This window comes from Falco naumanni, chromosome 3 (assembly GCF_017639655.2).
Source record: "Falco naumanni isolate bFalNau1 chromosome 3, bFalNau1.pat, whole genome shotgun sequence".
Taxonomy (NCBI): Eukaryota; Metazoa; Chordata; class Aves; order Falconiformes; family Falconidae; genus Falco; species Falco naumanni.
Window position 1 is genome coordinate 89,942,246 of NC_054056.1, and position 21,898 is coordinate 89,964,143.

General features: G+C 39.7%; 1 protein-coding gene across 6 annotated transcripts in view; it reads right to left on the reverse strand.

Moving 5' to 3' along the window:
• RUNX1T1 (RUNX1 partner transcriptional co-repressor 1) overlaps positions 1-21,898 on the reverse strand; it is a 116,411-nt gene that overhangs the window by 71,246 nt on the left and 23,267 nt on the right. The window contains exon 1 of one of the 6 annotated variants that reach the window (XM_040586825.1): positions 9,795-9,975. The exons of the other annotated variants lie outside the window; for them this stretch is intronic. Within the exon in view, the coding sequence (XP_040442759.1) occupies positions 9,795-9,801 (7 nt within the window). The 5' untranslated portion in view covers positions 9,802-9,975. Of the gene's footprint in view, positions 1-9,794; positions 9,976-21,898 lie in introns of those variants that run through there. 6 annotated transcript variants of the gene reach the window in all.

The window sequence follows — 21,898 nt, forward strand, 5'->3', positions numbered from 1 at the left end:
ACCAGCAGCTTCACTGTAATAACCAAAGGAGACAAGAAAAGGCTTTGATTTTCATTCAGCAAACATGAATTTCTGCAGCAGAATCCCCATTGGGTAATTCATCAAGGCACCTATTCTATATCTAGTGTGGCAAGACAGCAAAACCACTTACGAGCCTCCAAAAAGAAAAACACTTGTGACAAAACTATTAAGCATTCCTGGTGATTAAGTAATAGACACTCATTATTTCATGACTGTCTTGAACCAATGCCCCAGACAAAACCATGCAATCATATTTGCTGGTGTCAGGATGAAATCAAGGCATCATGATTTTCTGTATTCCTCCAAGAAAAAGCAAGTTATTCAGCAGCGTCCACAAAGATCTTTCTGAAACCATGTAGAAGTTAACTAAGGAGAGAGTCTATGATTTCTCTTGTGGCTCTGTGGAGGGATGCAGGAAGATACCGAAATGTAGGTAGTATTTTTATCTTTGGAACTTTTTACAGATTCTCAAGAGTGGTTTGCAGCAAAAGCTTTAAGGCAGCATAAAGAATTCTGTTTCTGTTGGTCTCTGAAGATGAAGTACCATTGCTTTCCTTCCTCAGAATGAAAGGAATTGGAAATTACTACTCTACCAATTGACATGTCAGAGGAAGAAGCCCAGCTGGCCAGCTGAGAAGCAACCACATATATCCAACCATTATTCCACCAAGACACGGTTCTGACTACACAGAGAAGTCTGAAGAGGGCAAAGAAAGACTGTGACACCAGCTCTCCCTCAGAGGGCAGAGAACCTGCTATACAGGCTCTGAAGACTCTGCTTTCAGACCAAGCTCTCAATAGAAGTTTCATGCACAGATTCATCTCCCGCGCAGCAGCCTTGCTTATTAAACACAGAAACCCCAAATACAGATTTGCTTTTACCACCAGAGAATAACGTAAAGGGAGGTGTAAGTAAATGAACAAAACAAGATAAGCATTCTTCAAAATATTTTAAAATTTTCACGTGAGAGACACAAAAGGTATTCCCACAGAGGCCACCATCTCACTTCTCCATTTGCAAGGGGACAAAATAAAGTGCTCGTGTTGAGTATTAGAAATTCAGAAAAGTAACATATACACTCATTACTGCACAGATCATCTTTAAAAATTGCAAATGACCTTGCTTTTGTTTCTGAAGATGGACTGTAGTCCAATGGCCGTGTTGGTGTAAAATAACCAAATATCAATCGTAATGAAGTAATACAAATTACTTCTAAGACCCAATATGAGTGAGATCGACACAAGCTCTCTCTTTCAGGACCCTAGGGTGAGGAGATTCTACAGGACCATGGAAGGATGAACTCAACTAATATGGACCACTTGAATTCTAGAAACTGAGTTTTATCACTGTCCTCCCTCTGCCAGTGGAGAAATAAAAACCAGAAACACCAAAACCAAAGACATAGCAAACCAGTTTCTGAGAAGAAAACCAATGACTTTCAAAGCCCTTCAATGACAGTGCCATCTGACCTCACTGGATAGCTCAATATACCCTTTCTTTTACAGATATAACCGAAGTTGCTTGAATGAGCATCTTTCAGCTTTCTTTACCGTGTTAGTAACTCTCAAAGTTCCTGTGGTTCACTCAGTGTTTCCCGGGGTATACTTTCAATATGATACAAATCCTGATTCCTTCTCAAAAAGAACAAGGTTATCGCATCCACGTTTTTTAAAGATCATTTTTGTACACTGTAGTGTTTACAGTTTACAAAGTCAAAAATAGTGTACCTTGTACAATTCCAGGCAAAGTAGCTAAAAAAACCTAGTAACACTATCCGCAGAAAATGACCTCTTCTAACTTCAGTTAGCAAACTTTTTCCTAAGTAGAATACAATTAAGTGTGTGCAAAGCTAGCAGATATAATTACACAATCAACAATTATGTGGTGAAATGGACTGGAAAAATAAAATTAAAACAATAAATGTTAATTTGTATTTGCTAACCATGAATGATATGGCTGCTGCTCTGCAAGTCACAAAATCCTTAAAAAAGAAAAAAAAGGTTCTCTTAAAAATTCAGGACTGATATGGGGAAGTCGAATCTAAGAAAGTCTATGGAGATGGCATTAATTTGGATCATAAAACAGCTACAATGAAAATTCAAAGCTCTGTACACATGCTCACTGCCCTGGCTTAAAAGGGCCACCAGAATATCTTTGGAATGCACAGTTTAGAAGCAAAAATCAAATTATGGCTGTATTTTCATATGATACGAGTGCACACATTTTCCAAACTGCAATCTTGCGGCAGGAAGACTATTTGAGTCATGTGTGTTTGCACGACTCACAAAATACATATTAAGGAGAGATCTGAAAGAAGGAAGGGGAAAGGCCCTGTATCACTAAAGTGGGAGGTTACTCCTTTAGCAGGATGTGGTTTCAAAACAGGAGCATGACAGTGAACCCAGCGCTGCTAGAAGAATCAGAGAGAAAGAGGGGACTACAAGAACCTGCACCAGAGATGCACAGGAGGGCTCCCAGAGCTTGGAGAAGCGGATTATAAACACATAAAGAAAAATTTCAATAAAGCATCAGAACTGAAAGGGTGCCAAGTCAAATTTGAGAGATGCTTTCTGAATTACTTATAAAGACAGAATAGTGCATTAACCTGCAGAAGAGAAAAGATGTATCAATAAGCTGGAAAGGGCAATGGACTTCAAAATATATTCCTGCATCATCATTTCAAACCTCTATAGTTAAGCATATGCAAATCCCACTTCCTCAAATCCCAATTCATTACAGCAAACCCCCTTTTTTAACCAAGAATGATACACGCCTGACCTTACATCAGATCTGCATGAACTGGCAGTATGCTTGAAGGGTTACCAAAACGCATTTTTCTTCCTTATTCCTCAGCCTCTCCTCCAAGAGGTGATCAATACTAATTCCTTTTGCTCTTCTATTTCCACACTTCTTTTAGTCTTTGTCAGCTCAGTATTGTCAATATGCAAAAATACAGCACAGCTTGTTACAGTCTGCTTCCAAAGGGTTGTCTGTAATGAATGAGAACCATACAAGCAGTACTCTTAATAACTGTGTCCACTGCTGACGGTATTTCCTTTCAAACTTCAGAAAGATTTCCTGCCACCTTTGATTTACATTTTGTGCCCGTTTAAAAGCACAGTTACGTTGCAGGCACTGTTCCAGAACATATATCTACATTAATACTGAAATAGCTGGCTGGATAATTTAAATTAATTCAGATGTGTGGGTCCTACCAGGTAGTTACTCCTCATGAAAATTTCACAAGACTGCCAGATCCCAAGAGTCAGAAGCAGCAGAAATAAATGCACAACTCATTATGTAACATCATGGAAAAGCTCAAGTAGGGCTGTAGCTTCATGCCATAGGAATTTGGGCAGGAGATTTTTAGAAGCTGGATCAATTCAGTGTCTCTTTTGACACTACAGCCTTAAACCAGATGCAAGAACATTACTACCAGGTGGTGTGCTGTAGCACAGGGAGAAAACCAAGAAGTCTGTGAGCCTCCAGTCGAAGCAGCTCCTCTCAAATCCCAGGGTCTCCAGCAAATTCTCTCAAGTTTTTTCTGCAATTAATGTTCACGAGGCTTCCACACTCTGCCTATAACTGGCAGTAAAGACAAGTTTACTAGTAGGGAAAAAATAAAATAAAAAATAAAAAAAACACCCAACAGCACAGAGAAATAAATTCAGCTTTGGTATGTGGAAGCACAGTTCCACGAGCTACCATGGGAAGGAGTTGCGGCCCTTTCAGCCAGCACTGAGCCTGACAATTGTCCTCTACTGACAAAGTTCATTCTGCAAGTTACAGACCAAGTAATCATTTCAGATCAGATGCAATTAATAAGCAAATTCAGGTGCCCAGAATCCAACACTGCTGAAATTTTCCTCTGAAACACAACACCAAACACAATGCCATGGACTCCTCTGCTCTCCCCTACAGTGTACGGGGCTGAAGAACCTCAGACTGGGTATCCAAAACAGCTATCTGATCCAACAGAACAAAGAATCATCATGAAAACTGAAGTGACCTCAGGAGATCAGATAGTCCGTGTCCTTCAGCCTCAAAGCATGTGCAGTTACATCAGGTTGCCAGGGGTTTGTCCAATATGGTGTCCAATAACGGAAATACCACTACCTCTCTGGACATCATGTTTCAGTGTCTGATCACCCTTATGATGAAGAATTTCCTGGTGTCTACTTGGGGTTTATCACGGTCCGTTAGTTGAGCCTGCTGCCTCCCACCCTACCACTATGCACCTCTGAGAAGAGTTTGGCCCCATCCATCTTCTCTACACCCTCCCATTAGGTAGCAGACATCTCACGACAGAAAAGATGATATCAAGTTAGTTATATTTAACTAGGAACTGCCTACAATTCACCCACAGGGAAATACTGGAGACAGGACACTTTACCCCTGACTTTCAAGAGCTTCAGTAACTTGGAGACATGGGATCCACAGTACTACTCCCTCCTCCAGAAAAGATGTCCATATCCTCACCTTTAGAAGATTGGCAAGTAGAACTGGTTTGTGTAAGACGCAGCTAGGTGAGAAAGAAGGGGTGAGCTTTGATTTTATTCAAGTCTTTTGAGTGGAAGCCTTACACTGGGAATGAAAGACACGAATCCAAATCCTCCTTCTGCTTGCTCAAACTCAGGTCTGTAATGTATTCCCTTGGCGGGGGGAGCTACTGCCCAGCAGAAGCTTATTCCAGATGCGAGTAATCTCCATCACTCTTGCCCTGCCCAGGAACTCGGCAGGGAACATTTCAGGAGGGACCAAGGCCTGGGGTTAACAGCAGCAAGGAGGAAGCTGCTCCTGCACTGGTCCCGCTCTTCAAGGCAGAAAGAACAAATGTACATCGCAAAATGCAATGAGGTGCAGAGACGACTGAGCTTGTGGAGAGCTGAGCCAGTGAATATAGATAGCACGGTACAGCTCAGCAAGGGCCTCACCAGCTTCGCAGAGGAACTGTGTGAATGTGGAGTTAGCATAGCAGGATACTGAATGAAATCAGCTCTGCCAAGCGGGCCAATATGGCTAGACTATGTCTCCGTACAAGTAAAAATCCATGCGCTGCTGTGCCCTATGGATTTCCTGATTTAATCTCTACTCGCCTCAGCATCGCTGGCTCCGCTCCGTTTCATATCGCACACATTTCTGTAACAAAAAGTAAGCCTGCACTTGTGAAGAGACCAGTGTTTCTGAATATGTGTTGGGCTTCCTCCGAGTACCCACCAGTTCCAACTGTGCAACCGACCTCAGGCACAGGAATGCTTCGATTCTGAAAATATATAGGTGTGAACTCAGCACCGGCCTGCTTAACCCTATTGATACTGAGACAGATCTTAGCATGCGCAGATACAGCTCAACATGCTCTGGAAACTTTAAAGCTGTAACACTGATGCATCTGTAATGAGGAGAGAGTTGAGGCACGCAATTTTGGATTTGGAAGTCAGATACTGCTTGACATGCAGAAGTCGTCTTGTACACTTAGCTTTAGTCTGTGGCCTGGTAGCGAGAGATCAGGCTTCAGATGATGTTTTGTAGAGTTATTCTTGATGTATATACTTGGAAGAGAAAAGGATGCAGCAAACAAACCAGAAAACTGGTACAGGTCCTGAAAAGGACCAGATTATCATGTCTTCCTTCTACTCTTAGATGTATTAACTTCTCTGTTCAGACTTTTCAAATTGGCATGCCACATCATTTTAGAATTTAGCCAAAATTGGTATTCAAGCCTTTTTTTTTAATTGCATGTACACAGATCACATTGATTTGGAAGGTACGATGATTGTGCAGTAAATATGTGTGGAGTCTAAAATCTTCAAATCAAGATGTGGTCGGTGCTAAACACCCTATGCACACCAAGGAAGTACCAGTCCTGAGAAACTGATTTGTTTGTTCCTCTCCAGCTAAAGGTCTGAGTTGGAAAGCACTACATCTTCAGATGGGAAGAGTGTTTGGGACCCTATTTAAAAATACATATATTAACAGCTATTTCTGCAGCACGATCTGCATTCCCTGATGTGTTAGTTACCTTCCATACATTCATAGCAAGATGCAGTTCACAGCCCCATGTGTTAAAAGTAAGGGCAATAATGTCATGTAGATTTTGAAGTGTATTACTACCATAAAAGAAGAAGAGACTACAATACTTTGAAAACCAAGCCATTACACGTTGATTTTCAAACCCTATAACATGTATCTGAAGAACCCAGTGACCCACGGTCCTATTAGGGAGACAGCTTTTTTCTCCCATCTGAATCCCGAAGAAGATAAAGTCATTATGTAGGATGATTGGAATAATGATGCAAGGATAACACTCAGACTTAAGTACTTCCAGACACATTTTCCCTGTTTGGCAGGAAACTTGTTTTGTAAGACACAGAATTGTCCTAATATAACAGCATAGCAACTGCAACTTAGAACAAGTCGGTTAATGGACTCTTAGGAGACTTTTGCTGTACAACAGCATTTAGACGCATGTATTTAAAAAACAGGTGGATAATCCAAATGTTCAGTTACTAGGACACTAACAGTTATGTCCATGGCAATTTTGTTTCTGTTCTTTAAACAAATCATCACTTGCAAGCACTAATGTTAAAACCAGAAAGCCACTCTAGTACACAGTGGCTATAAATGCCAAATCAATTTTCAGCAGATAATAAAGTCCATGTTTTACAATCAGCAATGCACTGTTTTACTACCCAAAATGTAAGCTAATAATATATAGCTCTGCTAAATGGAAAATGCAGATATGCTGTTAAGAAACGGGCTGGCTGTGAGATGATGGATCATTTCTGCTGGGACCTTCTTAAAGCTATGTGCAAATGTTTTGAAAATATCACATGATGTGGCCATGTGTTAAAAATTACAGCCAGTTAAGTTCTCTGCTAAGAAAAATATGTGGGCAATTTATGAAATGCACTCCAGGATGGAGATATCTTAAGTAAAACCAGATTTTGAAAACAAACCCATTTTTTTTGAAACATGAACTTAAAAAAAAAAAAAAGTTGCAGCCACATCTGGAGAGCAGAAGTAAAGAAAGGGTGGTCTGACCTAATACCAGGCCATCTTCTGAAAGAGCAGCATTATTTCTGAGCTACAATGACTGTGATCACTGATTGTCCTTTTAAGGAAACCATGCTGAATACTGCCATGGGCAATAATAAAGCATTTTGTAGGCCAACATCTGTTCTTTGAAAGTACTATAAAATGACTGATAGATTTGTAATGTTTCATAAATAAAGTCCGGAATAAACAGCTAAAAAAAAAAAAAAAAAAAAAAAAAAAGCCACACCACATTCACAGTAATCAGACAAACCTGTGTAATGTTATTAGACCTGAACACTCGGTATCAATTATTTAGAGATAAACACTTCCTAGAGTTCACTACACAGAATGACAAAACTGTTAACTTTGTTACTGCAAGCTGCATGTTAACAGGATTATCTTCCTAGAGACTTTGCTTAGAGTTGCAGTAGTGCCTTAACAGAGGTCTGAATTGCTTTTACAGCCTCTCATTAGCAAGCCTTACTGCTGTCACTTTGCCCTGACAGGATAGTGAGGTGAGTGGCCAGTCGCAATTGTAACAGTAGGAGCAGTTCATCTTTAAAGGGCAAATTTAGTTTGTGTAACTGTTATCATTACACATAAAGCAGAATCCATCCTTATTACTTCCTGTTCTTTCCCCAAAAGAAGGACTTCAGATGTCAGAATCACTGAAGGGATGCTTCTGAAATCAAGACTTCACACATATACAAAAGGCACTGACATAATATCAGATTACATAAAAATACACGTCCTTTTAATCTCCTGTACATAATGTGCTTACTTTTAAAATACAAAATCTGCCCCAGATGGCTAATAATGCCCATTTGAAAAAACCAAACACCACAATATTAAAGGGCTAAAATATGCTGTGAACAGATTGAGAGGCAGTTCATCCTAGAGGAGAGTAAAAAAGTGCAGATGGGTGTCAAAAATAGCCAAGTGTCAGATCTGTTCAAGTATCTCCATTCTGGCACATGCTCCCAGTCACAGCTGTTAGTGTATTCTCTGTATCCAAGTGCAAGGTTTTCTAACACTCCGAGCTGACATTAAAACACACTTCTTGCTTGCTACTGCTTTAAGAGAATGCTGGAAATTAAAGATTTATTTAATGGTAAAGCTTAACGAGTATTGATAAGGATATACATACTCGACTGCAGCGCATGCCATTTTGATTAAAGATGCATGAAATTTTAACCAGCAGGTAGATTAAGTAATTTAAATGCCAAAGGCTTAATAGGTTTTCAAAAACCTCCACTCTAGGCATTCCAACAGTTTGCCAATAGCCCCAAATAATGCACAGAGGGATCAAAGCTAGTAAGATTGTGTCGTTTTAGTACATTTAAATATCTTAATAAAATACACCAATAGTAAACTGCATGAGAAGATGAGTTTCATACAAACATAAGGGAAATGTCAGTGGCTTCAAATTATGCAGAATGCACAGTTCTCCAAATTAATGAATTACCGTGGTATTTCTAATGAAGACCACATTCCCAGGAATGTAATGCATACAAATCAAATTTGGCGTCTAAAGGGTTAAATTGACCTTTCATAGTCCTCAGTTGTTATCTATGCAAATTAATTTGCCCATATTTCAACCATATAAATCCTCTTAGCTTGTGCTTTGAGCAAACAGAGCCCACTTTCTTGTTACAACCAGAGGATCAGCAAACATACCAGCAGTGGGGTATGACCGTGTATAAAAATCCTAAAAGGAAAACATTCTTCCAACAACTGGCAATACCTACATGCAACTGTGGTTGCAGCAAACTGGCAGATACTGTTTCAAAACACCATCTGCGAGGTGTACAGACTCTCTGTGATCAAGCGTAGCCTCTTCTGCCTGTCCTACCCAAATAATCCACAAGAACCAGCCAGCTGTAGGATCTCTAGCCCTGTCTTTTTTTATCCAGACACACAGGCTGCTATAATCAGGCACATGGCTTTCTTCAGTCCTTCCCAAAGGGGAAAAAAACAAACACACCAAATTCAATCCACTTGGTCGTGGTCAAGCATCTCACAAAACCCCTCAGACAAATCACCCTGCATAGAAGCACCGTTTTCATTGGCAATAGCACTTATCAATTAGACAAGTGATCGTAAGATCCAAGGATAATATTTTCTTGAGGAAACCAACCTATAAAAATTTCCAGCTCCATAGCAGTCCCTGTAATGCAGCAGATTTTTTTATTGTTTTATTTTGAATCAACATATTTCAGTGATCTGCCTGGTGACAGTTAAGGACTACGGTTTAGGACAATGCTGCAATAATTTGTTTTATAAATCTCCCTCACTTCTTTAACATAAACAGCTTTTCAGAGAGATAATTTCAGCTGATGGGTGAACCGATCAAATGTTTGCAGATTCAAGGTACAGCTGGCAGTCATGAAAGCCAGCCCGAAGCTGTATTTCTCTTCAAAAAAATGATCCCCCGTGCAGAGACCTGCACCCACAAAGCGGGTGACTTTCTGCTATTTCTATTCCTTTTCACTGAAACATCCAGTCCTGCTGTAAGTATCATCTCTGGCAGTTCCCTTGCACAAATTCCCCTCCCCCAAACATATACACAACAGAATTAGCATCCACGATCGCTCTGTACCCGTATCAGCTTGCAAATCACCCTCTATATTAAAAGACAGAAAAAAAACAAGAACAAGAAGGGAAAAAATACCATCAAAAAAAAACAATTAGCGTTTCCTCATTTAAAACCAAAAGAGCTGCAATAATTTCAACTCACCAGGCATCCTTGGATAAAATATACCACACTGTAAATGGCTCTCTCCTAAAAGCAAGCTTATTTAGGGCTCAGTGCCTCCTGTTCTGGAATGAACAGAGAGAAGCGAGGAGGGCCATCAGAACTGGCTGTGGCAGCGTAGCTGGAGGCAGGATGCTGGGCGCGTGCGTTTGCCAGGCAAAGACAGATGGAGAGCTGACACTCTGTATTGCACTTGGAGCAGAAATGTGAATGATGACAGGAGCACATGTGGCCTTGAACCCAGCCCTGTCTCTTCAGGCAGAACAATGACAGGGATGTGTGTGCAAATTATCACAACCCCGGCTCCCCTCAGCTGACTCCTTTTACTCTACCTTTCACACCAAGTTCCAGATGACCAAAGAATAGAAACTAAAATGCAGAGTGATAAGCCAAACACTGAATTATTCATTTTTTCTTTAAAAGTTAACCCTTTCTTCTGCTGACAACAATTAAAGAGAAACGCATCGCTTTGAATCAGCTCTCCTCCAAAAGTGGAAACAAATTCATTCTTTATTTTAACAGCCATAATTTTGCACTCCATAGGACCACGTTTGTTTATTTAGCTGGAAACTCAAAACGTGCACAAGGATATATGAGAGTCCCCCCTCCTCTTCCTCCCCTCCCCACACTTTTGTCATTATTATGCCGTTTTACTATAGCGAACAAAGTATCAAAATCACTCCCTTTCTCAGATTCTCAGTAGTATGTGTAAAATAGAACACACTTAGAAAGCAGACCACTTTTATTTTACTATAGTGCTTTTAACCCCCTGGGATTCCTGCATTGATATGTTCCAAACATTCGCAGCTTACTCTCCTTTACCTTGCTTGGTGATCCATGGGGGATGAAAACAAAATCTTCCCTGTAAAGCTTTTTCAAGAGCTGAACAATCATGTCCTCCCAATTTCTGATTTTGCACACCCCTTAAATGTTTATCCTTCACATGAATAACGTATGCCTGGCTGGGTTCAATGCACTCTTCCCTATTAAGCTTTAATGGACACCATGATACATAAAACTACAAGTCTTTGTTATAGTGCTTTATCTAAAGCTGGCTATTTTCTTCTCAGCAGTCCCTCTTTAGTCCTTTGTAAAACATCTTTGCCTCTTAGGAGAAACATACGCCTGACTTGCATGCCTTCTGTAGTACACATAGCCTTGCACAAAATTCCAGGCACAAGGGGAAAAAAATCTTTTTTTAAAATTCTCCTCCCATTTAGCACTTGCAAAAGCTTCTCCCTTTAGTAACGAGTATTCCTCCAGCAATTAGTTCGCAGATCCTGGTTCTGACTTTGCCTTTGTAGTATAGATTTAAACTCGTACAGAAAGGCAGCGATTCTCAAGTCAGATCTTCAGGAGCTGCATTCTTGTCAGTGCACGACTAATCATTTTGTACTTATTTATGCATCTCCCTGATTTTGTGTTATGCCATCTTCTGCCTCTACTACACAGCAACAACTCTGCTTTCAGGTCTTCCTCTTCCTTCCTCTAGCTGCCACACAGCCTGATAAAGATCTATTTAGGAAAAGGACACACATGTGAAATTAAGCAAAAAATAACAACCCTTCCAATATCCAGACTGAACTCATGAATATTTCTCATTTAAAGCAAATCAATCACTTCATTTACTGATATTTCCACAATAACTTTTTAATGCTAAGTGCCACCCTTAAGCTTCATTTAAAAAGGAGAGACTCCAAACACAGGAGTGCCAAATTCAAGACAGCCAAAGAAGCAAAGGAGCCCCAGTAAAGCACCCTGGCACTAACAATCTAACACTGCTGCTACCTGAGGCGCACCTACATCAAATACCTACTGTAATGAAGTTCTCTATAATGGATTTTTGACTGCCAGAGTGCCCAAGAGAAACACCGAAACACGAAAACATTTTCATGACAGACTGCTTTCATGAAGGGGGGGAAAGTAGAGGGGGGGGGAAAGGGAGAGAAGCAAGGGAAAGGGAGACAAAGTCTGCACCACTGAGGCCCTGAAAGAATTTACCATTCTTTTTGTTTTATTATTTGATGCACTATTAAAACCAGTCAGTTAGTATTGTATTTGCTGTGTTGTTTTTTTCTTTTTTAATGCTGTAGTCTATATGAAAGGAAAAACATTTTCACAGTTGGAAATGCAACCTTTCATCAACATAGATGCAGCCTGAATCAGCTTCAGAGTAGAAAGTAACGTGTCAAAGGTATGACGCATTTTAATAAAACCTAACAATATTCACTCCTAAAAGAAGGTCTTAATATCAGTACATTGTAAATCCAGAGACCACGGTTCACGAAATTGAACTTCCATATGCTGTGTGATTATGCATCTTTTTTCTGTGTGTAAAAAGCCTTTTTAAGCTGTTATCTGACTACAGTAATTGCCACTTAAATTGATCCACGTCAACAAAACCTGGATCCCTGGAGATTCTCACCTAGAAGTCTGCTCATGGAAGGGGCTAACAGAATGCCTGTGCATCTGAGACTACTTCAGCATTTTCTCAAGCAGCCAGCTGCATGAATAGTTTTCCCCTCTCATTATTTAATACACTGAGGCAGGCTGCAACCCATTTGGCAGTCCTCCCTGAATAAATATCTGTGGATATTTATTCTCTTTCCCCACCCTACCCCATTTTTAATTCAGTCACTTAATGCTTGTCCTAACAGTTTTTGCACCAGGTTTGAAATTTTAGCAGGCCAAGCAAAGGTGGACAGCCCATTCTGTAAAACGGTTCTATTCTTGGTGAAGAAAGTGGTTTTAACATAGGAACAATTCTGCTCTATCACAAGAGTTGGTATTATGTGCAATCCACAAAACCAAAGGGATATAAAGAGAGTAAAAAATCCAGAAGATAATCTTCAGCCAGTTTCTTTATGGTGCACATTATGCTACACCTTCCTGGATGGGAATCAGCTCCTTCTTTGACAATCATTCAAAACACTTAACAAAATAATTTTAAATAATCCCCTACAACTCTTGAATTTGAAAATGGGTAAAGAAGGCAAAACAATCCCCATAATCATATAGTTGGAAGGGGGGGAAAGAAGATTTTTATGCAGTGGATGATATAAGGTCTGTAAGACATGGATCTGATGGAAAAAAAAGAAATTCCAGATGATCACCATTTAAAGATACAGAGATTGCCTTTTGCGCAAATCTAGCTTAATAACAGGGACTGGAACTCCACTGAAATGCATCTGTAGTTAATGAAAGCTCTCTATTAACAGTGAAGGAAGAATTTAACTCAAAGCTTTTCTGTAGGACTTCTCAACTTCCCGCTCTACTTATAGCAGACTGTTGTGATACATTGTGACTTCACACAGTGGGTATTAAGTGAGTTAATTCAAAGGAGCTGAAACCTCATTGATCCTAATTGAAAGCAATACACCCAACCAAATAGTTTTCTACCCCATCTGCTCTGGCCTGCCACCAGCTATTCAATACAAGAGAATTAATAGTTTCAGATATTCTAACAGACCCAATAAAAGCACTCATTTAAGCAGGACTGCATTAACAAAGTGAAAAACCAAGGGCAAAATGGGTTCAAATAGAGCATTTTACTCCTAGTTGGCTTTAACAAAGCTGAATAATGCTTATTCTGACTTTTTATGTGCAAGACTTGATAAACTGAATGAGAAGGCACTCAATGATCAGTCAACGAGCATTGATGAATGGTCATTAGGACCCCCCCAATCTCAGGGAAGGCCATTCCACAAAGTGGCACACCAGCTTGAAAGGGCGGACTCACTAATGTCCAGATCTCCCTGCTTGCTTGTTCCACTTTCACTTTCAGACCACTGGCCACCAAATGAGGCTGACATATTGGAAAATAATCTTTTATGGGCGAATGGTAAATAAAAATGGAGGCATTAGCTGGGCTTTCAAATTCAAATCTGGTAGTTTTGTCAGCCCCCAAACGTTTTGATTTTCCACCCAGCTGGAAGCTATTAGTGTTTTCTTAAGGCATCCCACTGACGGGGCAAACCCACCTAATGTGTGAGCTGTAGAGCTGATGGAGGCGGGGAGGGGGGACGGGGGAAGCAGGGGATGACCACTTCTGGATGCTTTCTGAACTTTACTCAGTTGACTGTCCAACCAAAGTACAGTGTAGGCAATACCTTCAGGAGAAGTTCACTAGTTTCTTGCTACCCAGTATCTCTTGTCGCCTGGTGCGACAGCAGTCACCTAGGCCTGTACCGGGTACCCTCAGTATGACTTCTTCCATGACATTGTACCTAGCTTCCCTTGTTTTTACTGCACTACCACAAAAGAGCTCAAGCTATTCAAGAAAGGCACTTGTTTCTAAACTTCTAATTCTTTGCTTGGAAACGGACTTAAAATATTCCAATAAGATACATGCTTATCTGCTGACAGTAGCTCTTAATGCATGCAACACAAAACATTTGCCAGATAACACTAAACATTTCCCTAAGCATTTCCTTATTGGCAAGGCTTTCTGGACTTCTGAAAAAAGACAAATGGGACCCTTAAAACATACATAGCTCTGTGAAATGCAGACTAATTGAGATTACCTACACAAATACTCAATAGCTGAAAGCTAGTCACCAAGCTAGGAAGAAAATATTCTTGGTTATCTAAGAGAAACTGTTCATCATGTTACCTCTATTACTGGATTAAATTCATTGGAGGTGAGAAAGCATTCATCTGTTTTTTCAGTTAAGAAAACTGAATAGTCATACTATTTCAATAGGATAATCAGAAATTAGTCCTCTGAAGAGGATTTCAAATCATCTGCTAAGAAAAGGCAACTTTGGCAATGGGTCAGACTTAGCAACTTGGAATAAAAAAAATAAAATAAAAAAAATCATCCTTGTTGTACATTGCCAGAAATCCCAGTGGCATTTCAGGAGTATTTCAGGTTTCAAAATTATGAAAATATACATAAAGACCTACCGTAGGAGAACAGTTCCACCAAAAATTAACTGACTCAGAATGGGAGGCCCAACATGTAGGCTTCAGGTCTTAAAGAATGCAAACTCTTTTGCTCTATATATACATGTTATTAAGAACACTCACGTGGACAAACTCACATATATGTACCTATTTTGGTGTCTATTTCTTTCACTTGATCTGGTCTAAACCAAGTTCTGTCTTGCATTTTTATTAAATACAGTGTTTTCTATAGTGTGGGCAAAGTAAATTAGAATTGACTGTTAATTTCCATCATCATACAGATTCAAAGGAAATTACCACACTATCTGAGCATAGACATCACTGAAGCACTTTAGAAAATTTGATATTGATTTGATATTATTTCTAAAAGGACATAAGAAAATACCAAAGATGCTGTTTCACTGACAGGAGAAAGAATACATTCAGTGTGACCTGGAGAAGCCTGAACAAGAATATCTGGTCCTGCTGAACTAGGGTCATATTTTAAGATCCAAAAAGGAAAGAAAAGAAGAAGGAAAAAAGGTTTCAAACTATCAGTTGCTTTTTGACTTGACACTCAAGTGTTTGCTCATTTAACATGGGTAGGGAAACTCCTCCTGCTGTAGTATATTAACCCTAGTTTTGACCTCTAATCGATGTCTTTTCAATGCATAGGATTTTCATAATAAAGATAATGTGAGAGCATATTTGTGTGAAAGCGTATCTACCACTAGCCATAAATTCGAGCCTTGCATTTTTCTTTGTAACATGTCAATATTTGTGACACTAACTAAACATATTTTATTCATTTGACAAGGACTGTTACATCATATTGAAAACTTTTGTTTCAATGTCACCACCTCCCCGTTTTGACTGATGGCGAGTTAGTTTTGTTAAAACGCAAGGGGTGATAGCGTATGCTCCAGTGAACTTTCCCTCCTCTCAGCACCAGAGACAAAAACCTGCAGCTCTGCTCTGTGCTGGCAGCCATCTGGCCAGCTTTCTCTCAATGCCTGCCCCACACCACACTGCAGGCAAAATTTCAGGGCTCTAGAGCTCTGTGGAGCTATTCATGACATACCAATTTCACATTTTCTGCTTGTACGCTTGCAACAATAAATGCTAATGAGGACTATGAATGACATTTTTAAAGACAATAAAAAGGTCTCCAAATCCCTTGCATATGGAGACACTATTTTCTAAACTTCACCTTCTGTTAGGGAGCCATTACACTCTAAAGGAAAAAAATAACCTAAGGAGAACAATGAGATGATCAAAGCATAACCGAGTCCTTACGAGTTCCAAAGAAAACAATGCTTGCAAAGCTAGCTTAATGACAGACAGATTTTATGCTGATGTACAGCGGTAACACTTAAGCATAGTAACTTTTTTTTTTTATAGTACTGCTACTTCTCATCAGGGGGGCTCAAAATTTAAGGGGAGAAGCCATAGCAAACCCTCACTTTCACTGATCACATATAACCCCAACAAGCCATAGATTTGTACTTTGTAATTATTAAACTCTAGACGAGTCCAAGAGTAAACTGTTATCATTAATTGATTTGGAACGCTACACTTTCATAGAGATTACTGTACTGACTGAGTGTGGCCAAGAGAAATATCAAATATCAATCTTTTCCCAAATCTGCCTTTTGCAATGCTATTGCTACTCAAAACAAAACAAAACAAAACAAACAAAAAAAAAAGCCTTTACTTTTGGTACTGACTTTTATACTTAATTAAAGACAGCTTCCTGTTATTAGCACGGATTAAAAACACTTTCAGGAAAATCCACCAGGTGGAGCAAATACACAGCAATACAAAACATTTATTTATGCTCCTGCCATTTTCAAAAGGGAAAACATGTTTTATATGGAAATACTCTTACCTCTTGACCTCCCTTCTTCACCCTTTTGTCATATATTGATCAATTTGTACTTATTTACTACATTTATAATGGTACAAAAGCTTTGTTCAGAGAGGCCTTCTTACAAAGTTATTGTTCCTGATGAGTATCAATATGAATTTTCAACCCACAATAGTCATCAGATATATAAAGGAAATTAAAGAATAGTAGTATTCAACATATACGTGTGTGTGTGTGTGTGTGTGTGTGCGTGTGCATATTCAACAATATAATGACAATGTTGCTCTTGTAAAACAAACCAACAAGCATTCAGAAAATAAAGCTTAGTCTTGCATAAGGCTGCAAAATCTTTACACTGGCCTCCAAGACAATGGGCTGGAAACCCGGCCCCATTCTGTATGCCTTGTTATGTGTTTATACACATAGTAGTGCCAGTAACATCACAGCAGTGCCATTGTATGGTATGCTGGTGTTTACTATTAATGCCTTTATTTTCGCATGACATCCACCAACTACTGAGTAATTTCAAGAATGCAGTGAATGGGGACTGTAAATAAATATTTGAGCATACCTAGGACAGCTAAGCATTATTTCTCCATTTAAATTATTTGCTTTCCAGAGCCAGGTGAGAAAGCCACCTCCTCATCAAGTATTTTAACTTTGCCTGATGAATGAAAAGGTCTAATGGCACAGAGGCAGGGGGGCTCTTTTTTTATGTGAAGAGAACTAAGTCCTAACAGAAAAGTGGTTATGGATGAGTCTTCTCACAGTTATAATAGGACAACCCACTGGCAGACCCTGTAATTGCTAAAATGGCAAAGCACTATTATGAAGTGAACTGCTCTAATGCAGCTCAGCATCTGGAAACACAGCAGAAACAGTACACAGCCTCATTCAACCCTTGATGATAGAAAAGCATTATCGTTTGTGAGTGACAAACTGAAGGTACTGGTTTTAGTCAAAGAAACCTTTTCCTTTCTATTGTTTCCTTACTTACACCTTCCATCATGTTTTTCTCTCACTTTTCTGTTCAGTGCCCTCTGTCTTCTCTCTGGCATCACATCTACTCCTACCTTCTTGATTCTGGGCCACCTCCTCACTCTGTTACACATCTCCCATCTCCAGCCCACTGCATGACCAGTCTCTGCTCCTGCTGCCTTGGACATCCATCCTCTCCCACCTCTGCTAGCCCTGAAAGCTAGAAGTTCCAGAATTTGAAGCTGTAAGTACTATCATAAAATATTACCCACAATTAAAATGTAAATTAAAGATCAATAACCAACACTGACCTTGTGGGACAAATGCTATGCCAGTTAGGTTTCCACTACAAAACTGAGCCAGAACGGGATCCACTTAATGTGCAATCAGAGGAGCACATCACACTCCCTGGAAACACAATGTGTTGACATAAGCTTTGTGCTTTTAGTCCAACCCAGACAAATCCCATCATAGCTAAGGGAAACTAATACACCAAATCTGCTTCTTTAGGAATGGCGAGGAGCTTTGAGGCCTTTAAATATAATTTCATTTTATCTATTTGAGTTGTACTCCACATGGTGCTTCGTTGTAGCCATTCAGAAGAGAAGCAGAAGAATGCAGAGGTGATTATGAAGTGGAATTTCATACCAAGAGCAAATTACACCACTTCACACTTGAACATCTGCAAAGAGCAGCAGTAAGTGTCTGGGCACAATGCAAGGTGCCAGTTTTAATGAAGCTCGAACCAGCTTGGGAACCGTTACCAACGAGAACTATCCTTAAGCACGATTGTCACAGCGCTGACTTGCAGAGATGCCCAAAATAAATATTTTCTCAAAAAGAATGCTGATTTAAAACCATTATGTCTGAGGCATTTTTGAGGTGGCAACCATGGACTAAAGGCTATCATTTTCTGCCATCTTCAAAGAGGAGCTAGGCACCCAATGGGTGGGAGGAAAGGCAAGTATGGTTACTGTCATCACCATGCGTCCATGGAGAACTTTCATTTTACTATGCCACTGGTTGAGGTGAGCAATGGTTGGCTAAAGGTCATGGACAGTTCATTAGATTATGAACTCTGCAAAAAACATAAAGGCATGTAAAACACTGGAAGGAGGGACATGACTTCTATGACTTGTAAAGGTTTAACTAACAAATAGCGCTTTCATATAGACACTTAATTCCTTTATGTGTACAAATCCTATAGGAACATGACACTGACCACAATGCATAAGCCATCTTTTTTTCATCCAGTAGATAGAAGCAATTCTTATTAAAACTATGGCTTCTTTAAAGATATTTAAAATTACATGTCTAAGTAATTCACTTTTAAAGGCACCTTTACACCAGAGTTAGCCTGAGGAGCTCATAATGAAGAAGGAGGCCTGATTCTAAAGGTGAAGGATCATGTACATACTTAAGAGTTTATTAGATCACGATTATCGATCTGATACACTATAACAGCTCTTTTGTTGCACCATCCCCTGCAAATCCTTCTTAGATGGAGGATTAGTGGCACAATAGATCATAATGACTCTCTTGGTTCCATTGCGTTGTCACTGACTCCTGGCTGCATATGCCCACTGAAGGCTACCTTATTTTAATGAAGGGTCCCCGAAACCCTTCCTGGTAATGTCTGCATGCAAGAAAAAAGGTGTGCCCTTAAAACTGCACTATAAAATTCTCATGACATATCAGCAGCGAAAATATATGTTACTGCTCAAACAATTTCAATCTCGCCTACAAGGTACCCAAAACCATCAGCACGTGAAAATGTTCTCCAAGACTGCTGGCACAACCCTAAAGGCTGACCAAAACCCTTCAGTATAAAAAAATTAAACCTTAGTTCTTTCAGTTCTCCTTTTCCACTCCTACAACCACAAGCATCTTTCTTTGACCAGCTTCTGCCCACAACAATAAAAGGCCAATAGTCACATGCTATACCCATTTTTGCTGCAGAGTCATACTATGTTCCCTCCCTCTACTACTTGTATTTCGTGATCTTAAGTTTTGCCAGAACTATCAACAGCACTGTGCTATAAACTAGAGCATTAAAATTATCCAAACAGGAGTCATATTCTTCACTTATCACTCAAACAAGAAGCCATACTTTAATTCTTCACAATTAAAAAAAAAAAAAAAATCAAGACCATTATCTAAGTGAACACTTCAGTATCTTTCAGCTATAATCTTGAGCTCTTGTTCATATAATCTTGTTCATCCCAATGAACACTTTGCATCTGTGGGCCCAAACCTGACCAGTGCACAAAGCCCTGCCTTGTGCACCCACACTTTCAGCCTGTTGAGGAACCTCAATAAACAGCAGCTACAAGGAACAAGGACTATAATGACCCTATCCCAACATTTTAAAACTGAACACCAAGCTGGACATCTAAGAAAATCACATGAATAATGAGAACAGCAGTTGATAGCTGCTACCACTGTTTTAATGGGCCATGCCAGAACAAACACTGGCTTGGTTCGAATCCATGGGATGAATAAAAATAACGTTGCCAAGCATGCTGAAAATGAAGAACTTAAAATGCCAAGAATGACTATTATGTTAATGATCCACTGCAAAAAAAATAACGTTTTTCAAAAGTTTATTTGCTGCACAGCACAAACTCCACCTGAAAGAATTTGCTCCTTCAGAAAATTTTATCTCTGAAAATAAAAAAGGCCAAGTAAGGGGAGAAAGGATAAAGTAGAAGGAAAAAGCAGCAAATTCAGAAGCAAAAGGGTTAACATGTTTTGTTTCAGTCGGTATTATACCAATGCCAGAATTACAAGGGAAAGACTAAAAAGAGCCCTTTTTTATTATTATTATTATTATTCTTTAAAAGAAAAAAAAAAAATCAGGCCTATCTGTCACAGGGTTGTCCGGGCTGGAAGAACTGGCAGGAACCTCAAATTCCTGACCAAACCCTCTTCCACACAATGCCTCCTGAATGGAAGGAACCCAGGCCCGGCAGAGATAGCCTGCTGTCAGGAACCAGCCCTGACGTGTGCGGACAGACAGGGCTGGCCTCGCAGGATGTCAGAGCAGCAAACTGCTGTTCAAGATACTGGGTTTTCACACACTCCCGGCCTGGATGTTTTGCTCTCAGGTAATTAAACAAGGAAACGGGGCTGATGTGTACGAGTCTGACCCCTGCGCCTCGGCTCCACGGTTCTGCATATCAACTTCCGCACGAACTGCCCGGAGCATCAACAGAGTCTTCTACTCCTGCTCTCAGCCTCTCCTGCTCCCGACACCAAGCCCTAAAACAAATCCTCCTGGAAATATCTGCTGCTGCCTACTCCTTTTTATTATTTTTTTTATTATTATTTTTATTTAAGAAGGGCTAAATTACTTGCTCTCTTCCACACACCTTGCTGCTGTGTCTCATAAAAAGAAAGGAAAAAGGAAAGAATGGGATACTTTTGGGTAGCTGTTCTTCAGCTAGCCATATAAAATATTAAGTATCTCGAGGAAGGGAAGAACAGACAGAAAGATGAGACAAGGGATTCCCAAATTAATGCTTACTTTAAGGTCATTACTCAAAATGAGAAAGATCCTGAAAAATTATTTCCAATTTGTCCACCCAACTGCCAGACATTCACTTATTTGGAAATATAATTGTTCTGATTTAAGCATTATTGAAGAGTCTTTATCTTACAATAGAGAATAAATCATAGAATCATTAGAAAAATAGACCCGTGTTTTCTCTCTTTTTCCCCCCAATTTAAGAAACGGGAAAAGGCAAGTATTGCCACCTATATGCAGTGAAAACCCAACACAGAGTGCTCTATGACTGACCTAGTTTCTACACTCTTTAAAGGCTATTTAAACAAAAATTACTTTTAAAAAAGGTAACACATTCCTACTTCTTTCTGGAAAATCCACAGAATAGAATATTGGCTGAAAACAGAAGAGCCCAGAAGAAAGAGGAGTACAAAAGCATGCCTGCTTGTCAGTGTTCAACACAAAGAACATTAAATGAAAACAACTGGCATGCTGCCAAATTCCTATACAGGCAAAGAGATTCAAATAAATTGATTTCACGCATCACACTGACCTGGGATCAGTGAGCAGTGGTACAATACACTCACTGCTCCATGTGGGGCAAAGCCCATTAACGTTATCAGAGCCACAGCACATTACCAAGGAGGGGGGGGGGAGAAGGGGCGGGAGTGGGCGTAGAGAGAGAACCCAAACTCTGCAAACTGGGGGGGGCACTCACTTTGAAAAAGGAACTTCAGCTTCAGCTGGAATGCTTGGTTTCACTTTACTAATAAATATATCATATTGTGAGAGCTCATCCTCTGCTCACCTCAAAGGTTTCAAAGATCTTATTTTCAAATTAAAATAAATACT